Source organism: Muscardinus avellanarius (assembly GCF_963383645.1).
Source record: "Muscardinus avellanarius genome assembly, chromosome: 6".
Classification (NCBI taxonomy): Eukaryota; Metazoa; Chordata; class Mammalia; order Rodentia; family Gliridae; genus Muscardinus; species Muscardinus avellanarius.
In genome coordinates this window covers 52,605,610-52,624,717 of record NC_137791.1, presented here as the reverse complement: position 1 = coordinate 52,624,717, position 19,108 = coordinate 52,605,610, and the positions used below count along the sequence as shown (strand labels likewise).

At 37.4% G+C, this 19,108-nt stretch overlaps 1 protein-coding gene across 1 annotated transcript in view; it reads right to left on the bottom strand.

The window, feature by feature from the left end:
* Window positions 1-19,108, bottom strand: part of DNAJB14 (DnaJ heat shock protein family (Hsp40) member B14) — a gene marked incomplete at both ends in the record, with an annotated part of 50,453 nt that overhangs the window by 23,260 nt on the left and 8,085 nt on the right. The window contains one exon of the mRNA XM_080697740.1: window positions 9,074-9,245. Within this exon, the coding sequence (XP_080553866.1) occupies window positions 9,074-9,245 (172 nt within the window). The remainder of the gene's footprint in view (window positions 1-9,073; window positions 9,246-19,108) is intronic.

Here is a 19,108-nt window from a genome sequence, read left to right as displayed (position 1 = left end):
TATAATGAAAGTGTTCATTATTTGTTATGTAAACCAAGGGTGAAGAGAAAGGCATTATGTAAGATTACAGAAGTGTATAGAATTTTCTTATAATCACACCAACAAAAATTTGTTACACCATCTTTTATAAAAAAAATTGAATCTTTTCTACTTTAGATATAAATTAACAAGTATCAGTTGCAGTTCAAAAACATGACATTTCCTTTATTAGTCAGTAATATTAGTGGACACTATGACCAATGTTCTAAGCACTTGAGATATACATTCTCCTAGTTATATTTAGAAACTATGTGCCAGAAAAAAAAAAAAAGAGGGGGGATGGTGGGACTTTTGAGATACCTACTGTGTACTAGGTACAGATCCACAATCCCATAGACAAAGTAAATATCCACAAAGCTCTGAAAAATTAGTTACTCTAAAACTTGACTTGGACTCTTTTAGAAGCAAAATCTGACCTGACAGGATGTGAAGCCATTACAGTCTTCATTTATCCCATTTGTGTGAATATTTTGCTGTCAAGATGTTACTACTTGGTTATAGGCTGCTGCCTCAAACCCCGCTAAAATGTTATATACTATCTAATATTATTATTAATTTGTTTTATTGGTATTCCTGAGCACAAAAGGAATTTCTAAAAAATGAAGAATTATTTTTTGTTTTGTTTTGTTTTGTTGTTTTTGTTTTGTGGTACTGGGGATGAAAGCAAGGGGCTATCTTATACTTTATTTGGAAAAAGGTTCTTACTAAGTTGCTAAGAGCCTCACTAAATAGCTGAGTCTGGCTTTGAACCTGTATGATCCTTCTGTCGCAGCCTCCCAAGCGCTGGGATTACAAGCGTGCACCACCACGCCTGGCTAAAATGAAGAATTCTAAATTTCAAACTACATCTGGTCACCAAGATTTCACATAAGTCACTGAAGGATTTTATTATATTGACTATTTTATAATGCTCTACTCCTCATTGGGTAGACATTATTCCTATTTAACCCATGAGATTATCAAGGCTTTGAGTGGTTAAATAAATTGCCTGAAATCACACAACAAATAACAGGTGGGAATCTAAATTTTCTTAACAAAAATGTACTTGCCATCTGATTCCTGCTAGGTACTGTTTTGAATGCTTCAGAGATTAAAATATAAAAAAAAAATCCCTAGTCACATTTGTGTGTGTGTGTATGTGTGTGTGCGCACGCGCATGCGTGCACGCACAGTATTGGGATTGAACACAGGGGCATTCTATCTCCAAGCTACACCCCTATCCCTATTTCTTATTCCTTCTTTTGAAACAGGGTCTCGCCGGGTGTGGTGGCGCACACTTGTAATCCCAGCATTCAGGAGGCTGAGACTGGAGAATCGAGGTTCGCGGACAACCTCGGCTACTTAGTGAGGCCCTCTGCAACTCAGTGAGGCCCTGTTTCAAAATAAAGAATAAAAAATAGGGCAGGGGCTGTAGCTCAGAGATCGAATGCCCCTGAGTTCCATCCCCAGACCCGAGGGAAAAAAAAAAAAAAAAGTGAACCAGGGTCTCACTAAGTTGTGGAGGGGCTCATAAAGTAGCTGAGGGTGGCCGTGAACCTGCGATCCTCCTGTCTCAGCCTCACGGATACTGGGATTACAAGCACACACCACCATGCCCAAATTTACAACTGAGAGAGGGGCAAGGAAGAAATAACTACATAAAGTAAAATATAAAGTTCATCATCCAGTGATAAATACTTGGAGAAAAATAAAGTGGTAAAGGGGAATAAAGAACAGAAAGGACAGGACTATTATTTTTAAAAAAAAAGGTAATTAGAGAAACTTCACAAGCAAGAATTCAAATCTCTGTCTGATTCTAAAGTCTTGCTATCTTAAAACTAGAATAAAGAAGAAAAAGGAGCCCTTCATACTCCAGAGTGACCTTTTTGTTTCCTTATAATTGGTACTCAAGCAGACTCTTTCCTCCCTGCATATTTACAAATATTCTTGTTGCCCAGAATATTCCTTCTCTGGTTCTTTCTTTCTTTCTTTCTTTCTTTCTTTCTTTCTTTCTTTCTTTCTTTCTTTCTTTCTTTCTTTCTTTCTTCGTATTGGGAAACTGGGGTATTGAAAGCAGAGCCTCATGCATAATATGCAAGTACTCTACCACTATTCTCCATCCACAGCCCTTTTTGAGACATGACTTCATGTTGCTCACATCACACTGGCTTCAAACGTGCACTTCTCCTGAGCAGCCTCAGCTACTTAGTGAGGCCCTCAGACTTTCAAGTAGTTAGGATTACAGGTGTGTGTACTGCACTGGTCCTGCTTCTTGCCTGCTTTACCAGTTTCTATAACTTCTTTATACTTCAGCTTATTCCTCCCCCCACCAAGAATCCAAATTCCTAGCACTGGCGTCCCTCTTCTATGTTCCCAAAGCCCTATTAATTTAGTCTTATCCCACAGTGAATTTAGTCTTACCATGAAGCATTGCCTGTTTACTTGTCTGACTAGTCTTCGGGATTAGAGGCTCTTTGAAAGCAGATATTATGTCTTGCTCACCAAGTGTGGGATGAATGAACAGATGAAATGGATGGGCAAGTGTATGAATTTGAGGGCAGAAATGGTGAGTCTAATGGCACATTGAGACCAATGATGAAAACAGTTGGCACCAAAATAAATTTAGAATAGAAAAGAAACAAACTGGCTGTGAAATAAGAAATACAACTAATAATATGGCATAGCCAGGTGTGGTGGTGCACCCTTGTAATCCCAGTACTTGGGAGGCTGAGACAGGTGGATCACAGGTTCACCGCCAGTCTCAGCTACTTAGTGAGGCCCTCTGCAACTTAGTGAGAACCTGTTTCAAAATAAAGAATAAAAAAATAGGGCTGGAAGGTGTAACTTAGAGGTAGAATGCTCCTGGGTTCAATTCCCAGTATCACACACACACACAAAAAGTATATGGCAGACACTACCCAAATGAAGAAAAAAAATAGACATAAAACACTAAACTATCCTAAAGCCTATTTGATTTGAATGTATACGATGATTATGTTTCAGATTAACCCCCTAAAATTGTTTTGTTGATAATTTCCTGAACACATAAGACTAGTCAATTGAAAATGGCAACTTGGGAGAGGGCTGCTAGATAGTGCAGAGAAGATAGGCTAGAATTCTCAATACTTTAAATTTAGGCCATAAAGCTAAGAACTACCACAAAGAGAAAAAAGGTTGGACAGGACATGACACCACTAATTCTTAGCTGTGTCCAGCTCCACCCTATCATTCCTGCTCTTAATTCTTCATGACATATTAAAGAAAAAATTACTGAGAAGACATGAGAGGAATAAAGTCATCATCACAATGAACAGACTAAAGACTACATATTTCAAGTAATGCTCCAAATACTCATTCCCCAAATTTTCACATCTGAATGAGAAATTATCACACATCTACCTACTGTATACTGTTGTTCATCATGCTCCTAGTCACGACCTGTATGTATTTGTCACACTCTTTGCTGACTGCTCCTTTCTGAAAGAGTCAAACCTTTTTCAACCTTACCAAAGACTAAGAAAAAAGAAAAGGAAAGAAATTAAAAAGGGGTACTCAAGATTCTCATGCATAATCTCCCTGTCTTTTGTTTTGTCATTAATGTCTTGTGTTGCCTTGGGATGCTGCCAGCAAGGCCATCAATAGATATAACCCCTCAACCTTAGACCAGAATGATAAACCAAAACAAATCTCCTTTCTTTATAACTTAAGAAGATGGGGTGGGGAGAGAGTAGGGGCAGCCCATTACTTATCTTAAAAGGGAATAATGTACAGCAAAATCAAAATATCTGGCTCAGTCAGGCTGTCCATGAACCGTGATCCTCCGGTCTCAGCCTCCTGAATGCTGGGATTACAAGCGTGTGTCACCACGCCCGGCAGGCTCAGTCTTTATGTCTTATTTTATGTACATGAAAATATCATGGGTAGAAGATGGTCATCTTTAAATAACCCCCCTCCAGGTGCTATAGCTGAATTCTTTTCTCGCTCTGTGTGTGTGTGTGTGTGTGTGTGTGTGTGTGTGTGTGTGTGTGTGTGTTATTGGGACTGACCCAGGGACAGTCTACCTTCAAGCTACTCAGCCCCAGCTCTATTTTATTTTTCATATGGAAACAGGGTCTTCGCTAAGTTGCTGGCACTGGCCTTGAAACTGCAATCCTCCTATATTGCCTCCCAAGTACTAGGATTACAGGCATGTGCCTCCATGCCTGGCTTGATAATTTAAATAGTCTATAAAAATGTACTGATATTTAGGAGAAACACTTCTTTCTAAGACAAAAAAATATTTATTTTATAAATTGTTTAGCAAAATGATTTATCTTCCTTTCATTTAAAGAACTGGAGCTAAGCTGGGTGTGGTGATAAATGCTTATAATCCCAGTACTTGGGAGGCTGAGACAGGAGGATCATATGTTCATGGCCAGCCTTAGCTACTTGAGGCCCTCCACAACTTAGTGAGACCCTGTATATAAAGAATAAAAAATAGGGCTAGGGCTGGGCATGGTGCTGCACGCTTGTAATACCACATTCAGGAGGCTGAGACAGGAGGATCGTGGTTCAAGGACAGCCTTAGCTACTTAGTGAGGTCCTTTACAACTCAGTGAGACTCTGTTTCAAAATAAAGAATAAAAAACAGGGATGGGGGGTGTAGCTTAGAGGTAGGATGCCCCTGAGTTCCATCTCTAATACCGCAAAAATAAAATAGGGCTGGGGGTTTAGCTCAGAGGTAAAATGCTCCTGGGTTCAATCCCTGCTAAAGGAAGGGAAGTGTAAATCAAATCTTAAACTCAAGTCCCATAATTCAAGTGAGTTAACATTTATACATACAGAAATGTCCTAGGATGAAAATATAATAATAGTCCAGTTAATGATTTTATGATGATTTTGCCTATTTTTTAAATGAGAGGGACTTTTTTCAATAGTATAATAAAGGCTTCTTCAAATAAGGCCCATGACATTTTCCTCAGTTATTTAATATTTCAACTCAAAACAAGAGACAGAGCTTAGTTTTACAGAGTACTAATTTATTAAGTTACACCATTTTTTTTTTTTTCAGTCTTACTGTAAGTTTGCTCTTACTTATGCAATGGATGCAGTATTATTGCACGGCTTCTCCCATTGAGCCAAATTGTCACCGAGCAACTTGTTGCATAATTGTGCTAACCAACTAGGTAACATGCTTTCTTGAGAAATATCCCCTGTGTATAAGTAAAACAAAAATCAAATACATACAGCATATAAGTGTTTTCTGTTGATCTGTGCCCTCACTAAAGCAACACTCAAGAAGACTAATGTAATGAATAAGTATAGCGTGATTCAACAAAGCAACACATAAGGTCCTGACTTAAGTATTTAGAATAACATAGGGATTGTATTAAAAGGATGTTCTAATCAGTTCCTGAAGGAAAATATCTATATATAATAAAAATATTAACTTGGAAAATAAATCTCTAATACAAGTATACTACTAAACTAATTCTACTCACAAGGAATTCATGGGTCTCAAATGTGGCTAGACCTTCACTGATGAATCAGCAATCTTTCCATTCCATTTGCTTTTCTCCTCTGCATATACCCCAAACTTTACAACTCTCCTTCAGCTTTAACCTCATCTCTTCTAACTCCCAGAAAACAACTTTATGTCCAGTCTCACAGAGAGAAGAGAAGCCAACAGATAGAAACTCCCTCAGTCTTGTATGTCTCCAGCTGTCCAACTCTGGTAACATACAAAGTGTATGTACACCACCATCATCTTTCATGCTTCTGTTCTCAAGACATCCCCCTAAAGCCAGCTCTGGAGAAAGGTACAAACTCTCACAACCAATCAATACTAAAAGAGATAACTTTTTTCCCCAGGTATTCCTATGATATCTTAGGCTACTCTCCCCCCTTACCCAAGCTAGAGTAGAGAAAATTTAAAAAAAAGATAAAAAAAGGTAAATAAAAATAATGAGGAAATAAAGACTTTAAAAAACCCACCAGATCTGGAAGACTATTAATTTCCATAACTAAACTATCATTTTTTGGTATAATTATCAAACATACAGGTAATTCCATAGACTTTTTTTTTTTTTTTTTTTTTGGTGGGACTAGGGGTGGAACCTAGAGGCCTCTGGGCTATACTCCCAGACCCATTTTATATTTTATTTGGAAACAGGGTCTCACTGAGTTGCTGAAAGCCTATGTAGCTGAGGCTAGCTTTGAACCTGCGCGATCCTCCTGTCTTAGCCTCCCAAGTGTGGGGATTACAAGTGTGCGCCACCACGCCCAGCTTCCATAGACTTTTTTTTTTTTTTTTTTTTTTTTTGGTGGTACAGGGGTTCCTGGAAGCCCTTCTACCTCTGGGCTACACTCCCAGACCTATTTTATATTTTTATTTAGAAACAGGGTCTCTAAGCCAGCATGCGCGGCTGGCTTCGAACCTGCGCAATCCTCCTGTCTCTGCCTCCCAAGCGCAGGGATTACAAGTGTGAGCCACCACACATGGCGTTCCATAGACTTTTTAAGGGGGGGAAAAAAAACTTTTTTATTTTGGATACTTCAATTTTTTTTTTTTTTTTTTTTTTTTTTTTGCGGGGTCTGGGGATGGAACCCAGAGGCATTTGACCTCCGAGCTACTCCCCCTCACCCTATTTTTTATTCTTTATTTTGAAACAGGGTCTCACTGAGTTGCGAAGGGCCTCACTAAGTAGCTGAGGCTGTCCGCTAACCACGATCCAAATGCTGGAATTTTAAGTGTGTGCCACCATGCCCTGCTTTGGATACTTCATTGAGAATATACTATCTCAACAAAAAGTAACAAGAAAATACAATTTGATATAGGATATGGGCTCTGGTAATGTTTCAACACACTGCTGTCTTAAAGCTTTTTCCAAAAGAAATCCAAAAGCCAGTCTCTCAGTCACTCATTTCACTTTTTCAGTCACTTCTGACATGGTACTACAGTTATATGAGTGCGTCAATGCCATCAACACCAATGAAACACTCTATTATGGCTTTACCATGACAGTGGAATCTTTTTTTCTTATTGTGATCGTGTTCAGATACAATGTTATAATCCAGATGCAGAATTTAAATATAGACTCTGTTTCCAAAAAAATAAAATAAAATAAAAAATAGGGCTGGGAATATAAATCAAAGGTAGAATGCCCTAGGTTCCATCCCCAGTAACATTAAAAAAAAAAAAGTGACAGGTAATTTTCCTGAATTAAGATAAAAACCCTAATTTGGGCACGGTGGTGGTGCATGCCTGTAATCCCAGTACTTGGGAGGTTAAGGAAGGAGAATCAGAAGTAAAAAGTCAGCTGCAGTAACTTAGCAAGACCCTGTTTCAAAATAAAAGCAACTAATTTTTTAAAAGGTTGAGGTGTAGACTGGAGGTAGAACATACTTGGGTTAAATCCCCAGTAAAACACACACACACACGCACGCACGCACGCACACACACACACACCTCAAATATACTCAATTACAAATTGCAGTAAGTAAAAAAAAAAGTAAGAATGGAAAAAGTGAGAAAAGGAGAGAGTAAGATTAAAAGAGAAACATGAACGGGCAGAAGACTTACTGTGTTTTAACTATCACTTAAGTTAGTTCCATGAGAACTACTTGATTAACCACTATTCAGATTAATCTAGCATCTTTAAACTTTAATTTCTCTAAGAGAATAGCACAGCTATAACATTAATATGACCTCTTTATTTTTTTATTTTTCTGCAGGTCTGGGGGTGGAAACCAGGAGCATTTGACCCCTGAGCTACACCCCTGCCCTATTTTTTATTATTTATTTTGAAACACGGTCTCACTAAATTGCAGAGGGCCTCACTAAGTAGCTTAGGCTGTCTGTGAACCGCCATTCTCCAGTCTCAGCCTCCTGAATGCTGGGATTACAAGTGTGTGCCACCACGCCTGGCTTGATATGACCTCTTTAAGTTGAGCCAGGAAACAAAACAATCTATTCTCCAGTGTTCCATACTCAAAAGTTTCATTTTATTTCCAAGGAAATCTTTTCTTATATTTATAAAATTAGTTAAGCCAGATTCTGAAAACACACTTCACAGTTTTTCAACTCTAATTCTTCTTTAAGTAGAAATATATCATGAGGTAAAATAAAAATGAAAACAGAGACAATAGTCAGATTAATATGAAAAATATTAAAATAGTAAGATAAGATCTGGGTGGGTACATGCCTGTAATCCCAGTATTTGGGAAACTGAGGCAGGAGGATTACAGGTTTAAGACCAGTCTCAGCAACTTAGCAAGATAATGTTTAAAAATAAAAAAGGATGGGGTATAGCTCAGAAGTAGATTACCTCTGGGTTCAATCCTCAGTACCACAAAATGGAGAGGACATTATGGATGTGTGTGTGTGTGTGTGTGTGTGTGTGTGTGTGTGTGTGTGTGTAGAAAGAGAACATTAATAAAGGACTATAGAAAAAACTTTTCTTTAATATAAGTAAAAAATTGAAAATGCTGTGGCCATTACCCCTATTTTCTTTTCTTATGAATACTTCTACTTTCATATTTATATTTATATGTGTGTATATATGACAATTTTTCATCTTTCAATATTGTGACCTAAAAATATATTGTGGGAAATAAAATTATTTTCCCTTAAAAAATTATTCTGAAGAGCTATAACATACAATTACAAACCAGTTAATATGTATTAAGGGGGAAGGCTGGGAATTGAGCCCAGAGGCCTTCTACCTCTGAGGTACACCTCTGGCCCTATTTTGTGCTTTTATTTTGAAACAGGATCTCACTAAATTACTGAGACTCTAAGTTCCTGCGATCCTCCTTTTACAGCCTCCCAAGTCCTGAGATTACAGCATGTGCCACCATGCCCAGCTTTTCAGTTAATTTAAAAGACAGAATCTTCCATAAAGATGATACTTCACAGACTAATTTTATGAAGATTTTATAAGCAGAAAACACCCAGTTAATTCCTCCATATATGTCCTATTAAAAGTATGTGTCAAACACTTTTAATAGATGTTATAACATCTAAAATTATATTAGTATTAATTATAATTGAGACATAAATTATATTTATTCCTACCTGAGAACTCCTTCTACTTGGTCTTTGGTATATCCTTTTCCACTTTCAGCACTACTAGATGTGCTGTCCTTTGTGCAATTAGGCTTGCTCTGATCACTACTACCTGATGGTTTTCGGCAATGAGCACTATTTCCAGCGGTGCTTCCATTTTTCATAATTATTTCCAGTAGTGCTGCAGAAAAGATAAACTATGTCTGTTTAAATCAAGGTATAGTCACAAGATCTTAAGAAATTATAAAACAGACAAATCACAAACTGTATTCTTCAAAAAGATTTACTATAGGTTCTTTTTAAAGACCATATATCATCTTACATAGTTAACCATGTATAGGACACCAACTGCATTTATTTATTTATTTATTTATTCATTCATTCATTCATTCATTCATTCATTCATTCATTCATTGGTGGTACTGGGGTTACTGGAAGCCCTTCTACCTCCGGGCTACACTCCCAGACCTATTTTTACATTTTTATTTGGAAACAGGGTCTCCTAAGCCGGTGCACGTGGCTGGCTTCGAACCTGCGCGATCCTCCTGTCTCTGCCTCCCAAGCGCGGGGATTACAAGCGTGCACCACCTTGCCTGGCCAACCAATTGCCATTTAGAAGTAGAAGATGTTAGGCCGGGCGTGGTGGCGCACGCTTGTAATCCCCGCGCTAGGGAGGCGGAGGATCGTGCTGGTTCGAAGCCAGCCTTGCTGGTTTAAGAGACTGTTTCCACATAAAAATGTTAAAAAAAAATAGGTCTGGAAGTGTAGCCCGTGGGAGTGTATCCTGGAGGTAGAAGGGCTTCCAGGAACCCCAGTACCACCAAAAAAAAAAAAAAAAAGAGAAGAAGTAGAAAATGTTGGCACATGCTTGTAATCTCAGTACAAAGAAGGCTGAGACAGGAGGATCACCGGCTCAAGGAGAGCCTCAGCAAGGTAGTATGACTCTCATCAACCTAGTGAAACCCTGTTTCAAAATAAAAATAAAAAATAGGGCTGGGGGTATAGCTCAGAGGTAGAATGCCCCCCCCCCGGGTGGGGTTCAATCCCCAGTACCATACTCATACACAAAAAAGTAGAAATTGTTAAAGTGTAAAGTTAGTTACCTGAAGTTACTACCATTTGATCCCTTATGATATATTTTTGTCATATCATAGTGAAACTGCAGAATACCAATGAAAAAGAGATAGTATTTAAAGTAGATTAGATTACCCACAAAGAAACAGAAATTAAACTTCCATTATTTTCAAAGTGCTCAGAAAAATAACTATAAATTTATATTCTGCATTAATTTTCCAGAAAGCATATGAGACTAAAATATTTCAAACAGATAAAAATGAGAAATTTATCTCTAAGACTTATAGTAGAAAACTATAATATCTATATTTCAGAGGGAAGGAAAATGTTTCCCTATTGGCTAAGGAGCAACAGGAATGGTGAGCAAATGCTACAGTAAAAATGTGAATAACCCTAAATAAAGAATACATAAAACAATAATAATTACATCTAGGATTTGCTTTAAAATAATCTGGAGAGCAGAGGCATTAACAATAGGGATAGAGGAAATCTATAAAATAAGTTTGGTGGTAATATATTCATGATTAAAAATAAATTAGTGAGCCGGGCATGATGGCACACGCTTGTAATCTCAACATTTGGAAGGCTGAGACAGAAGGATCCCAATTTACATACAGCCTCAGCTACTTAGTGAGGCCCTTTGCAACTCACTGAGACCCTATTTCAAAATAAAGAATAAAAAAAATAGGGCTGGGGTATAGCTCAGGAGTAGAGTGTCCCTGGGTTCTATCCCCAGTACCGCCAAAAATAAAAAAAAAATTAATGACAGGGATTGATTATACTATTTTCCTTTTGTACATACTTAAAACTTTCCAGATTAAAAATTAAAACTAAAGACAAAAAGGGTAACAGAAAAGAAAAAAAAAAAAAAAAGAAAAAACCCCCAGAAATTCACCATCTTGGTTGCAATTTTTTTTCCCCCCAGTACTGGGTCTGGAACCCAGGGGCATTCTATCTCTGAGCTACATTTCTAGCCCTATTTTTTATTCTTTATTTTGAAACAGAGTTTCATTGAGTTGTAAAGGGCCTCACTAAGTAGTTGAGGCTGTCCAAGGACCATGATCCTCCTGTCTCAGTCTCCCAAATGCTGGGATTACAAGCATCTGCCACCACGCCTGGTTTGTTTCGAGACAGTCTCACTATGTTAGCCAAATTGGCCTTGACTTTCCAGGCTCAAGCAATCCTCCTGCTTCTGCCTCTCAAGTACCCGGGACCACAGAACAGTCATCACTGAAGTCCACTTTGGTAGATTTTAACACTTTTCAATCAGTAATTTACACAGATTTTTTTTTAAACCACTATGGCTACAGATGACATAAACATGTACATTATGAAGATTTTAGAAATACATTATTATTCTACTGGTGAGTCCCTCCTCCTCCTCCTCCTCCTCCTCCTCCTCCTCCTCCTCCTCCTCCTCCTCCTCCTTCTTCTTCTTCTTCTTCTTCTTCTTCTTCTTCTCTCTCTCTCTCTCTCTCTCTCTCTCTCTCTCTCTCTCTCTCTCTCTCTCTCTCTCTCTCTCTCTCTCTCCTGGGGATTGAACCCTGGGGCATTCTATCTCCAAGCTACACCTCAGCCCTATTTTATGTTTTGGTTTGAAACAGGGTCTCCCTAAGGTGCTGAGGATGGCCTCAAATCTGTGATCCTCCTGTCTGAGCCTCACAAGTACTGGAATTATAGGTGTGCACCATTGTGCTCTGCTGCTATTAATTTTTTATAAGGCACAAAAGGAATAAAAATTGACTACTCTTATCAACTAAATAAAATCGCAAATGCATTAGAAAGGAAAAAATATCTAAATAACTCATGTATTAAAGAGATAAGAGAAATTGCAAAATACTAAGAATTGAATAAAAATAAAAATACTGTCTCTCAGAATTTGTGAGTCAGATGCAAAAGATATTACCCCCCATTCATCACACCATACTAAAAAATTAAACTCAGAATATATACTCAAATATAGACTATTCTTGAAAGTTTAAGAGATAAAACGACAAAACTCTTAAGAAAATAAAAAAGTAAATCTTTATGACTTTAGACAGAACATCCTTAAATCTGAACGAAAAAACAAAGAACAAAGGAAAGAGAGAAAGTGGGCTTCATCAAAATTAAGCACTTTTGTACTTCAAAAGCTATCAACAGAGTGAAAAGAATCCATAAATGAGAGAAAGTACTTGTAAATCATATGATAAAAGAAGTATATCCAGAATATATATGTAAATATATTTGTGTATGTGTATGTATATATATAAAAGTGTTACAATTCAATAATAAAAAGACCAAAAGTCCAATTAAAAAACATAGCAGCTGCCAGGTGTGGTGGCGGACGCTTGTAATCCCTGCGCTTGGGAGGCTGAGACAGGAGGATCATACAGGTTCAAAGCCAGCCTCAGCTACTTAGTGAGGCTCTCAGCAGCTTGGTGAGACCCTGTTTCCAAATAAAATATAAAATAGGTCTGGGAGGATAGCCCGGAGGTAGAAAGCCTCTGGGTTCCACCCCCAGTACCACCAAAAACAACAACGACAAACATAGGGGCAAGAGCTAAACATGGTGACATATACCTGTATGACATATATCTCAGGAGGCTGAGGAAGGAGGATCCTGAACCCAGGAATTCAAGGCCATACTGAGCAATACAGTAAGACCTCGTTTCAAAAAACAAGTATAAGGAAAAAAGCTAGAAATAATAACAACAACAAACATAAATCATGGGTAGAGATTCTGAAAAGACATTTCTCCAAAAGAGATTTAAACAGATAGGCAACAAGCACATGAAATAGTTGCTCAACATTATTAGCCACTAGGGATATAAAAGTCAAAGCCACATGAGATACTACTTTATATCCACTACTATAGCTATGGTAAAAAACATAGTCAATAGCACGTATTGACAAGGATGTAGAAAAACTGGTAGGCTAAATACACTGCCTGTGGGAATGTTAAATGGTGTGGCTGTTTTGAAAAATTGGTAGTTCTTTGAAAGATTACCATTTGATTTAATTTCATTAGGCATACATTCAAGATAAACGAAAATGTACACCTATACAAAAATTGGTTCATGAATGTTGATAGGAATGAAAAAAGTGGATACAAATACCTGTCAACTAATGAATAAATAAAATGTGAACTATCTAGACAATAGAATATTCTTCAAAAATAAAAAGAAACATGTGCTACAACACAGATAAACCATGAAAACATGTTAAGTAAAAGAAGCCAATCACAAAATACCACATATTGTATGGCTATATGAAATGAACAGAATACACAAATAAAGTTAGGAAGATAAGTTGTTACCAAGGGGAGAGAGGTGGGTATGGGGGAAGGGTATAACTGGGGAAAATGAAGCATGATTAAAGAGTGTGGGGTTTGTTTTACTGTTGTTTTTAGACATGGTCTCATTATATTGCCTGTGTTGCCTGGGCTGGCGCCTGACTCGTTATTCTCTTGAATTAACCTCCCAAGTATCTGGAATTATAGGCACATACAACAGTGCCTGATTTAAGGCAAGGAAATGTTCTAACACTAACCATCATAATGATTGAATACACTAAAAACCCACTTAATTGCTGTTGTTTTGTTTCATTTTGGGTAATGGCTATATGCAGTCGAGTGGAAACAGCATCAACTCATCAATTAAAATATAAATTATGTTCCCTCTCACTTTATATAATCTTTTTGTGTATGTGTGGTACTGGGGATGGAACCCTTCTACCTTTGGGCTACACTCCCAGACCTATTTTATATTTTAATTTGGAAACAGGGTCTCTTAAGCCAGCGAGGCTGGCTTTGAACCTGCAAGATCCTCCTGTCTGTGCCTTCCAAGTGCGGAGATTACAAGTTTGAGCCACTATGCCTGGCTTAATTGTACATTTTAATTAAGAAAGCTGGGTGTGGTTGCACATGCCTGTAAACCCAGAACTTGGAGAACTGAGACAGGAGGATCAGGTAATGAGACTACATAAGCTTCTTTCTAACATACCTGTTCTCTGGCTAATGAACTTAGGAAGTCAACAAATATATAGGAATTAATTTTTTAACAATCAAGTTGAATATATGAAGTTACTAAATTTAGACCAATCTATTAGTTATTAACAAGAGAAATATACACAGCCAATTTTTGCTGTAATTTAGCCTGTTTTTCATATAATCACTAGAGAAGCTAGCATAGTCTAGCAGGGAATGGTTCACAACATTTAAACATAAAAATTTTTGTTGGAATTCTGGGCAAACACTGTGCCAAAATCCTAAGGTTTAAACTTCAAATTACTGAAAAAAATCAGACAGAGCAACTAAGTATGAAAAAAAATCAAAATTTCATGCACAATGTTCCCAAATAACAAAAGTTAGGGAAAAACCACCAAAAGTAAAAAGATCTGTGTAGATATTAGCATCTGTATGGGAAGAAGATGATAGTAATGGGGAATGTGATGACCCAAAGAACAGAAAACAAACAAAAAAAACCCAATAGGGACTCTTCATATAGCACAGCAGTCAAAATGAGCAAAGTACGTCTGAGCCAAGTATGTAAAGAGGAATGGGTTTTACAACAGTTGCAATACAATAGGTAGCACTATGGTGTACATTGTGCAAGAGTCCATGACAAAGTTGAAGGGCACAGACCCCTCCATTCACTACAGAATACCAAACTCACTAAAGTGCTCTTCCATAGCAAAGCTTTACCAAGGAGAGACTGCTGGAAATAGCAACCAAAGAAGACAGGACCAGGATGAGAAGTACAAAAAAGAAACAAGGAAGAAAGAGCAAAGAGGAACTCCAGATAAAACAAGGGGAAGGAGCAAGGTGACATATTTTTAAACATTACACAAAAACAGGAAGATCTCTGTGTCTTTAGGAAGGCTAAGTAAACTAGCATCAAAATGAGTGAAAAGTCAGCTGGGTGTGGTGGCATACCCCTATAATCCCAGCTCTTGAAAGGCTGAGACAGGAATATAACAAGTTCAAAGCCAGCCTTTGTGAGGCTCACAGCAACTTGGTGAGATGCTGTTTCCAAATAAAAAATTAAAAAATAGGTTAGAGATGTAGCTCAGAGGTAGAATGCCCTGGAGTTCAATCCCTAGCACCACAAAAATAACAATAACAACAACAACAATAATAATGATGATGATGATGATAAATTTTTAAATGATAGAAGTCAAATCTAATACAATTTAATATAAGGGCAAGAGAGTTAAATATAAAACCAATCTCTAAAGACAGTAGATAAACACTATAAAGATTTGCCAACAGAACAGATGAACACTATAAACTACCGCTTCAAAACAAGTTGATGAAGTCAGGCGTGGTGGTGCATGCTTGCAATCCCCGTGCTTGGGAGGCTGAGACAGGAGGATCACACTGGTTCGAAGCCAGCCTCAGCTAGCTTAAGAGACCCTGTTTCCAAATAAAATATAAAATAGATCTGGGAGTGTAGCCCAGAGGTAGAAGGCCCCTAGGTTCCATCCCCAGTACCACCAAAAAAAAAAAAAGATAACGGGACTTTAGAAACGATACATGTTATGAAAAGACAACACAAATCAAAATTGTATCAACCTGAAAAATGATCCATCCAAAACTTGGGTGATAAAAAATCAGAAAAAGAATAAAAAAAAAATCAAAGAAAAAATTCATTCAAAAAAGACCAAACCAGCTGGGCATGGTGGTGCATGCTTGTAATCCCCGTGCTTGGGAGGCTGAGTCAGATTGTGGTTCTCAGACACCCTCACCTATTTAGTGAGGCCCTCTGCAACTCAGTGAGAACATGTTTCAAAATAAAGAATAAAAAATAGGGCTAAGGGTGTAGCTCAGTAGAATGCCCCTGGGTTCCATCTCCAGTACTACAAAAAGAAAAAAAAAAAAGAAAAAAAAAAAGACCAAACTAGACAAAGTTATAAAAACAACAGCTAATACATTAGGAGAAAAGGGATATATAAAGGATGAGTTTTATTTTACTCCCAAACCTATTTTATAATTTATTTTGGAAACAGGGTGTCACTAAGTTGCTGAGAGCCTCACTAAGTAGCTAAGGTTGGCTTTGAACCTATGTGATCCTTCTGTCTCCGCCTCCCAAGCGCTAAGATTATAAGCGAGCGCTACCATGCCCGGTTAAGGATGAGTTTTAAAATTTTTTTAAATGGAGCTGTTTCAAAACAAAGAATAAAATAGGGCTGGAGGTATAGCTCAGAGGTAGAATATACCTGGGTCAATCCCCAGTACCAAAAAAAAAAAAAAAAAAAAAAAGGAAAAGAAATAAAAAGACAAAATTTGATCTGAAACAAAGTGGCAAATACTAAAGACATAAAAAGTTGTTCAAAACTTTTTATGTACAAAAGGAGTTCTGAATTAGAAAAAGGGAATAGAACAAATGGAATAGTTGGGTCTTCTATTATACAAAAACATCTGAAAAATAATAATGAAAGGGTAAATGACATACCTCGGAATTCTAAGAATAACCAACACAAATCTATATTCTAATAAAATTAACTGGATATCCTGACAAAAAAAAATCAAATGACTTACAAAGACATAAAATTTAAATTTAAATTGTGATTGAACTTTGCTCGAAGCAGTACTTCCACAAAACAATGGAATAACATATTTAGATACCCAAGGAAAGAAAATGTAAGACAAGTTCTCTGTATCTACCAAACTAACATGGAGTAATAAGGCTACAGATGAACTGTTTTCAACATTCTAGAACTTAAGGACCATAGTTCCCAAAGCCCTTCCTGGGACTCTACTAGAAAACAAGCTTCAAAAACCATATGTATGTATGTATGTATGTATGTATGTATGCATGTATATGTATATATATATATATATATATATATATATATATATACATACACACACACACCCAGACACACACATATGTATATACATACTATGTGTGTGTGTGTATGTGTGTGTGTATTATTGTGTGTGTGAGAAACACACACACAGACATAATGACTGCTGTTGAACATTAAGTGTATAGTCACTTGTAGAACTAAAACTAAAATAAAAAGCATACAGTATGTAATGATGCTATGTTCTCACACTATTAATACAGTTCACATGTCTTTAAAATGGTATATTAAAAAATTATTGGATGCAGCTGGGCCATGGCTGCAAATTCCTGAAATCCTAGTAGTTGGGAGACTGATACAGAAGGATCACAGTTTTACAGCCAGCTCAGCAACTTACCAAGGCTCTCAGCAACCTACTGAGACCCTATTTCCTAATAAAAAATAAAACAGGAGCTGGGCGTGGTGGCGCACACTTGTAATCTTAGCGCTTGAGAGGCTGAGACAAGAGGATCGTACAGGTTCGAAGCCAGCCTCAGCTACTTAGTGAGGCTCTCAGGAACTTAGTGAGACCCTGTTTCCAAATAAAATATAAAAATGGGTCTGGGAGTTTAGCCCGGAGGTAGAAAGTCTCTGGGTTCCACCCCCAGTACCATCAAATAAAATAAAATAAAATAAAGAATTAAATAGGGCTGAGGGTGTCTCTGAGGTAAAATGCTCCTGGGTTCCATCCCCAGTACCAAATTAATAATAATAATAAATAATAATAATAAAATAAAACAGGGTTGAGGGTATAGCTCAAAGGTAGTATGCCTCTGGGGTCAATCCCTAGCAAAACACACACACACACACACACACACACACACACACACACACACACACACTTTATTGGATGTCTTCCCTTCTCTTTCTTTTGGCAGCTGGGGTTGGGACAGGAGCCTGAGAAGCTTGGACCAAGGAAACTTAGTGGGATCAAGGAGGCAGTCCTTGCCACACACAGCTGAGCGCAACAGGGCCTGCACCAATGAGTCACGGAGGCAATGTATTACATAGAGGAGAAAATAAGTGGGAGCCACATTTCTCATTGTCAGAGAATAAGATTAAATTATGGAAATGGCAAAAGCTAGAATGAACCCTATGGTAACGTACTGAATTGGAAGCATGTAAATATGTTTCTTAAACATATCAAAATTAATGTACAACAAATTGCTATAGATGTCCACATTCAAACATAGCATGCATATATACGTATGCACGTGTATACATACATGTATATACATGCATGCCATCATGCATACATGTATTTCCTAGCTGTCTACTCAGAGAACTAGAAGGAATAATACTCTATTATAATGAGCTCATTTAGTGACTGTATCTTAGTTGCTAAATTCCATTTTCTCTAAAGGAAAATAGGACTCCTTGGAGAAATAGCTTATTCCTAGGGCTGAGAAGTAAAAAATGAGAAAATTGTTTTCTTTCAGAGTAAAGAAGTTCAAAGAATGAGGAAGACATGTCACACACAGGAGCCAGTTTGAGGGGTGCCCACTGACTACATATGAGCACCAAAATAAATAGTAATAGATTAAATAGGAACCTATAAATCCAACCAGATAAATAAGATTATATGTCAACTAATAAAGGTGGAAGGAATATAAAATTAGAGAACCAGCTGGATGTGGGAGCCCATGTTTTTAATCCCAGCATTTGGGAGGCTGAGACAGGAGGATTATGGTTTGAGGACAGCCTCAGCTACTATTTAGTGAGGCCCTTTGCAACTCAGTGATACCCTGTTTCAAAATAAAAAATAGGGCTGGGGGTGTAGCTCAGAGGTGGAATGCCCCCCCATTCCATTCCCAATACCACAAAAAAAAAAAAAAAGAAAGAAAGAAAGAGAAAAAGAAAAGAAAACCGCCATTTGGTAACCATCAGAAATCTGTTTAGGAAAGAATTATCAATGAATGCTACAAGGAGACAATGATGAAAGTCTGTTGAAGAGTAGGTCATTTACAGTTCCAAAATATTTCCCCACAGAGTATTTATTAATTGTTATAGGAAAAAGTGTAAACTTTATAGTAGAGAAACCTGGCAATCACCAGCTTAACTAAGTGATCAAAGTAATCTCACCAGTAAGGATCAAACCAAAAACCATGTCTCCTGTTATGTTGCCCTAAGAATACAATATCA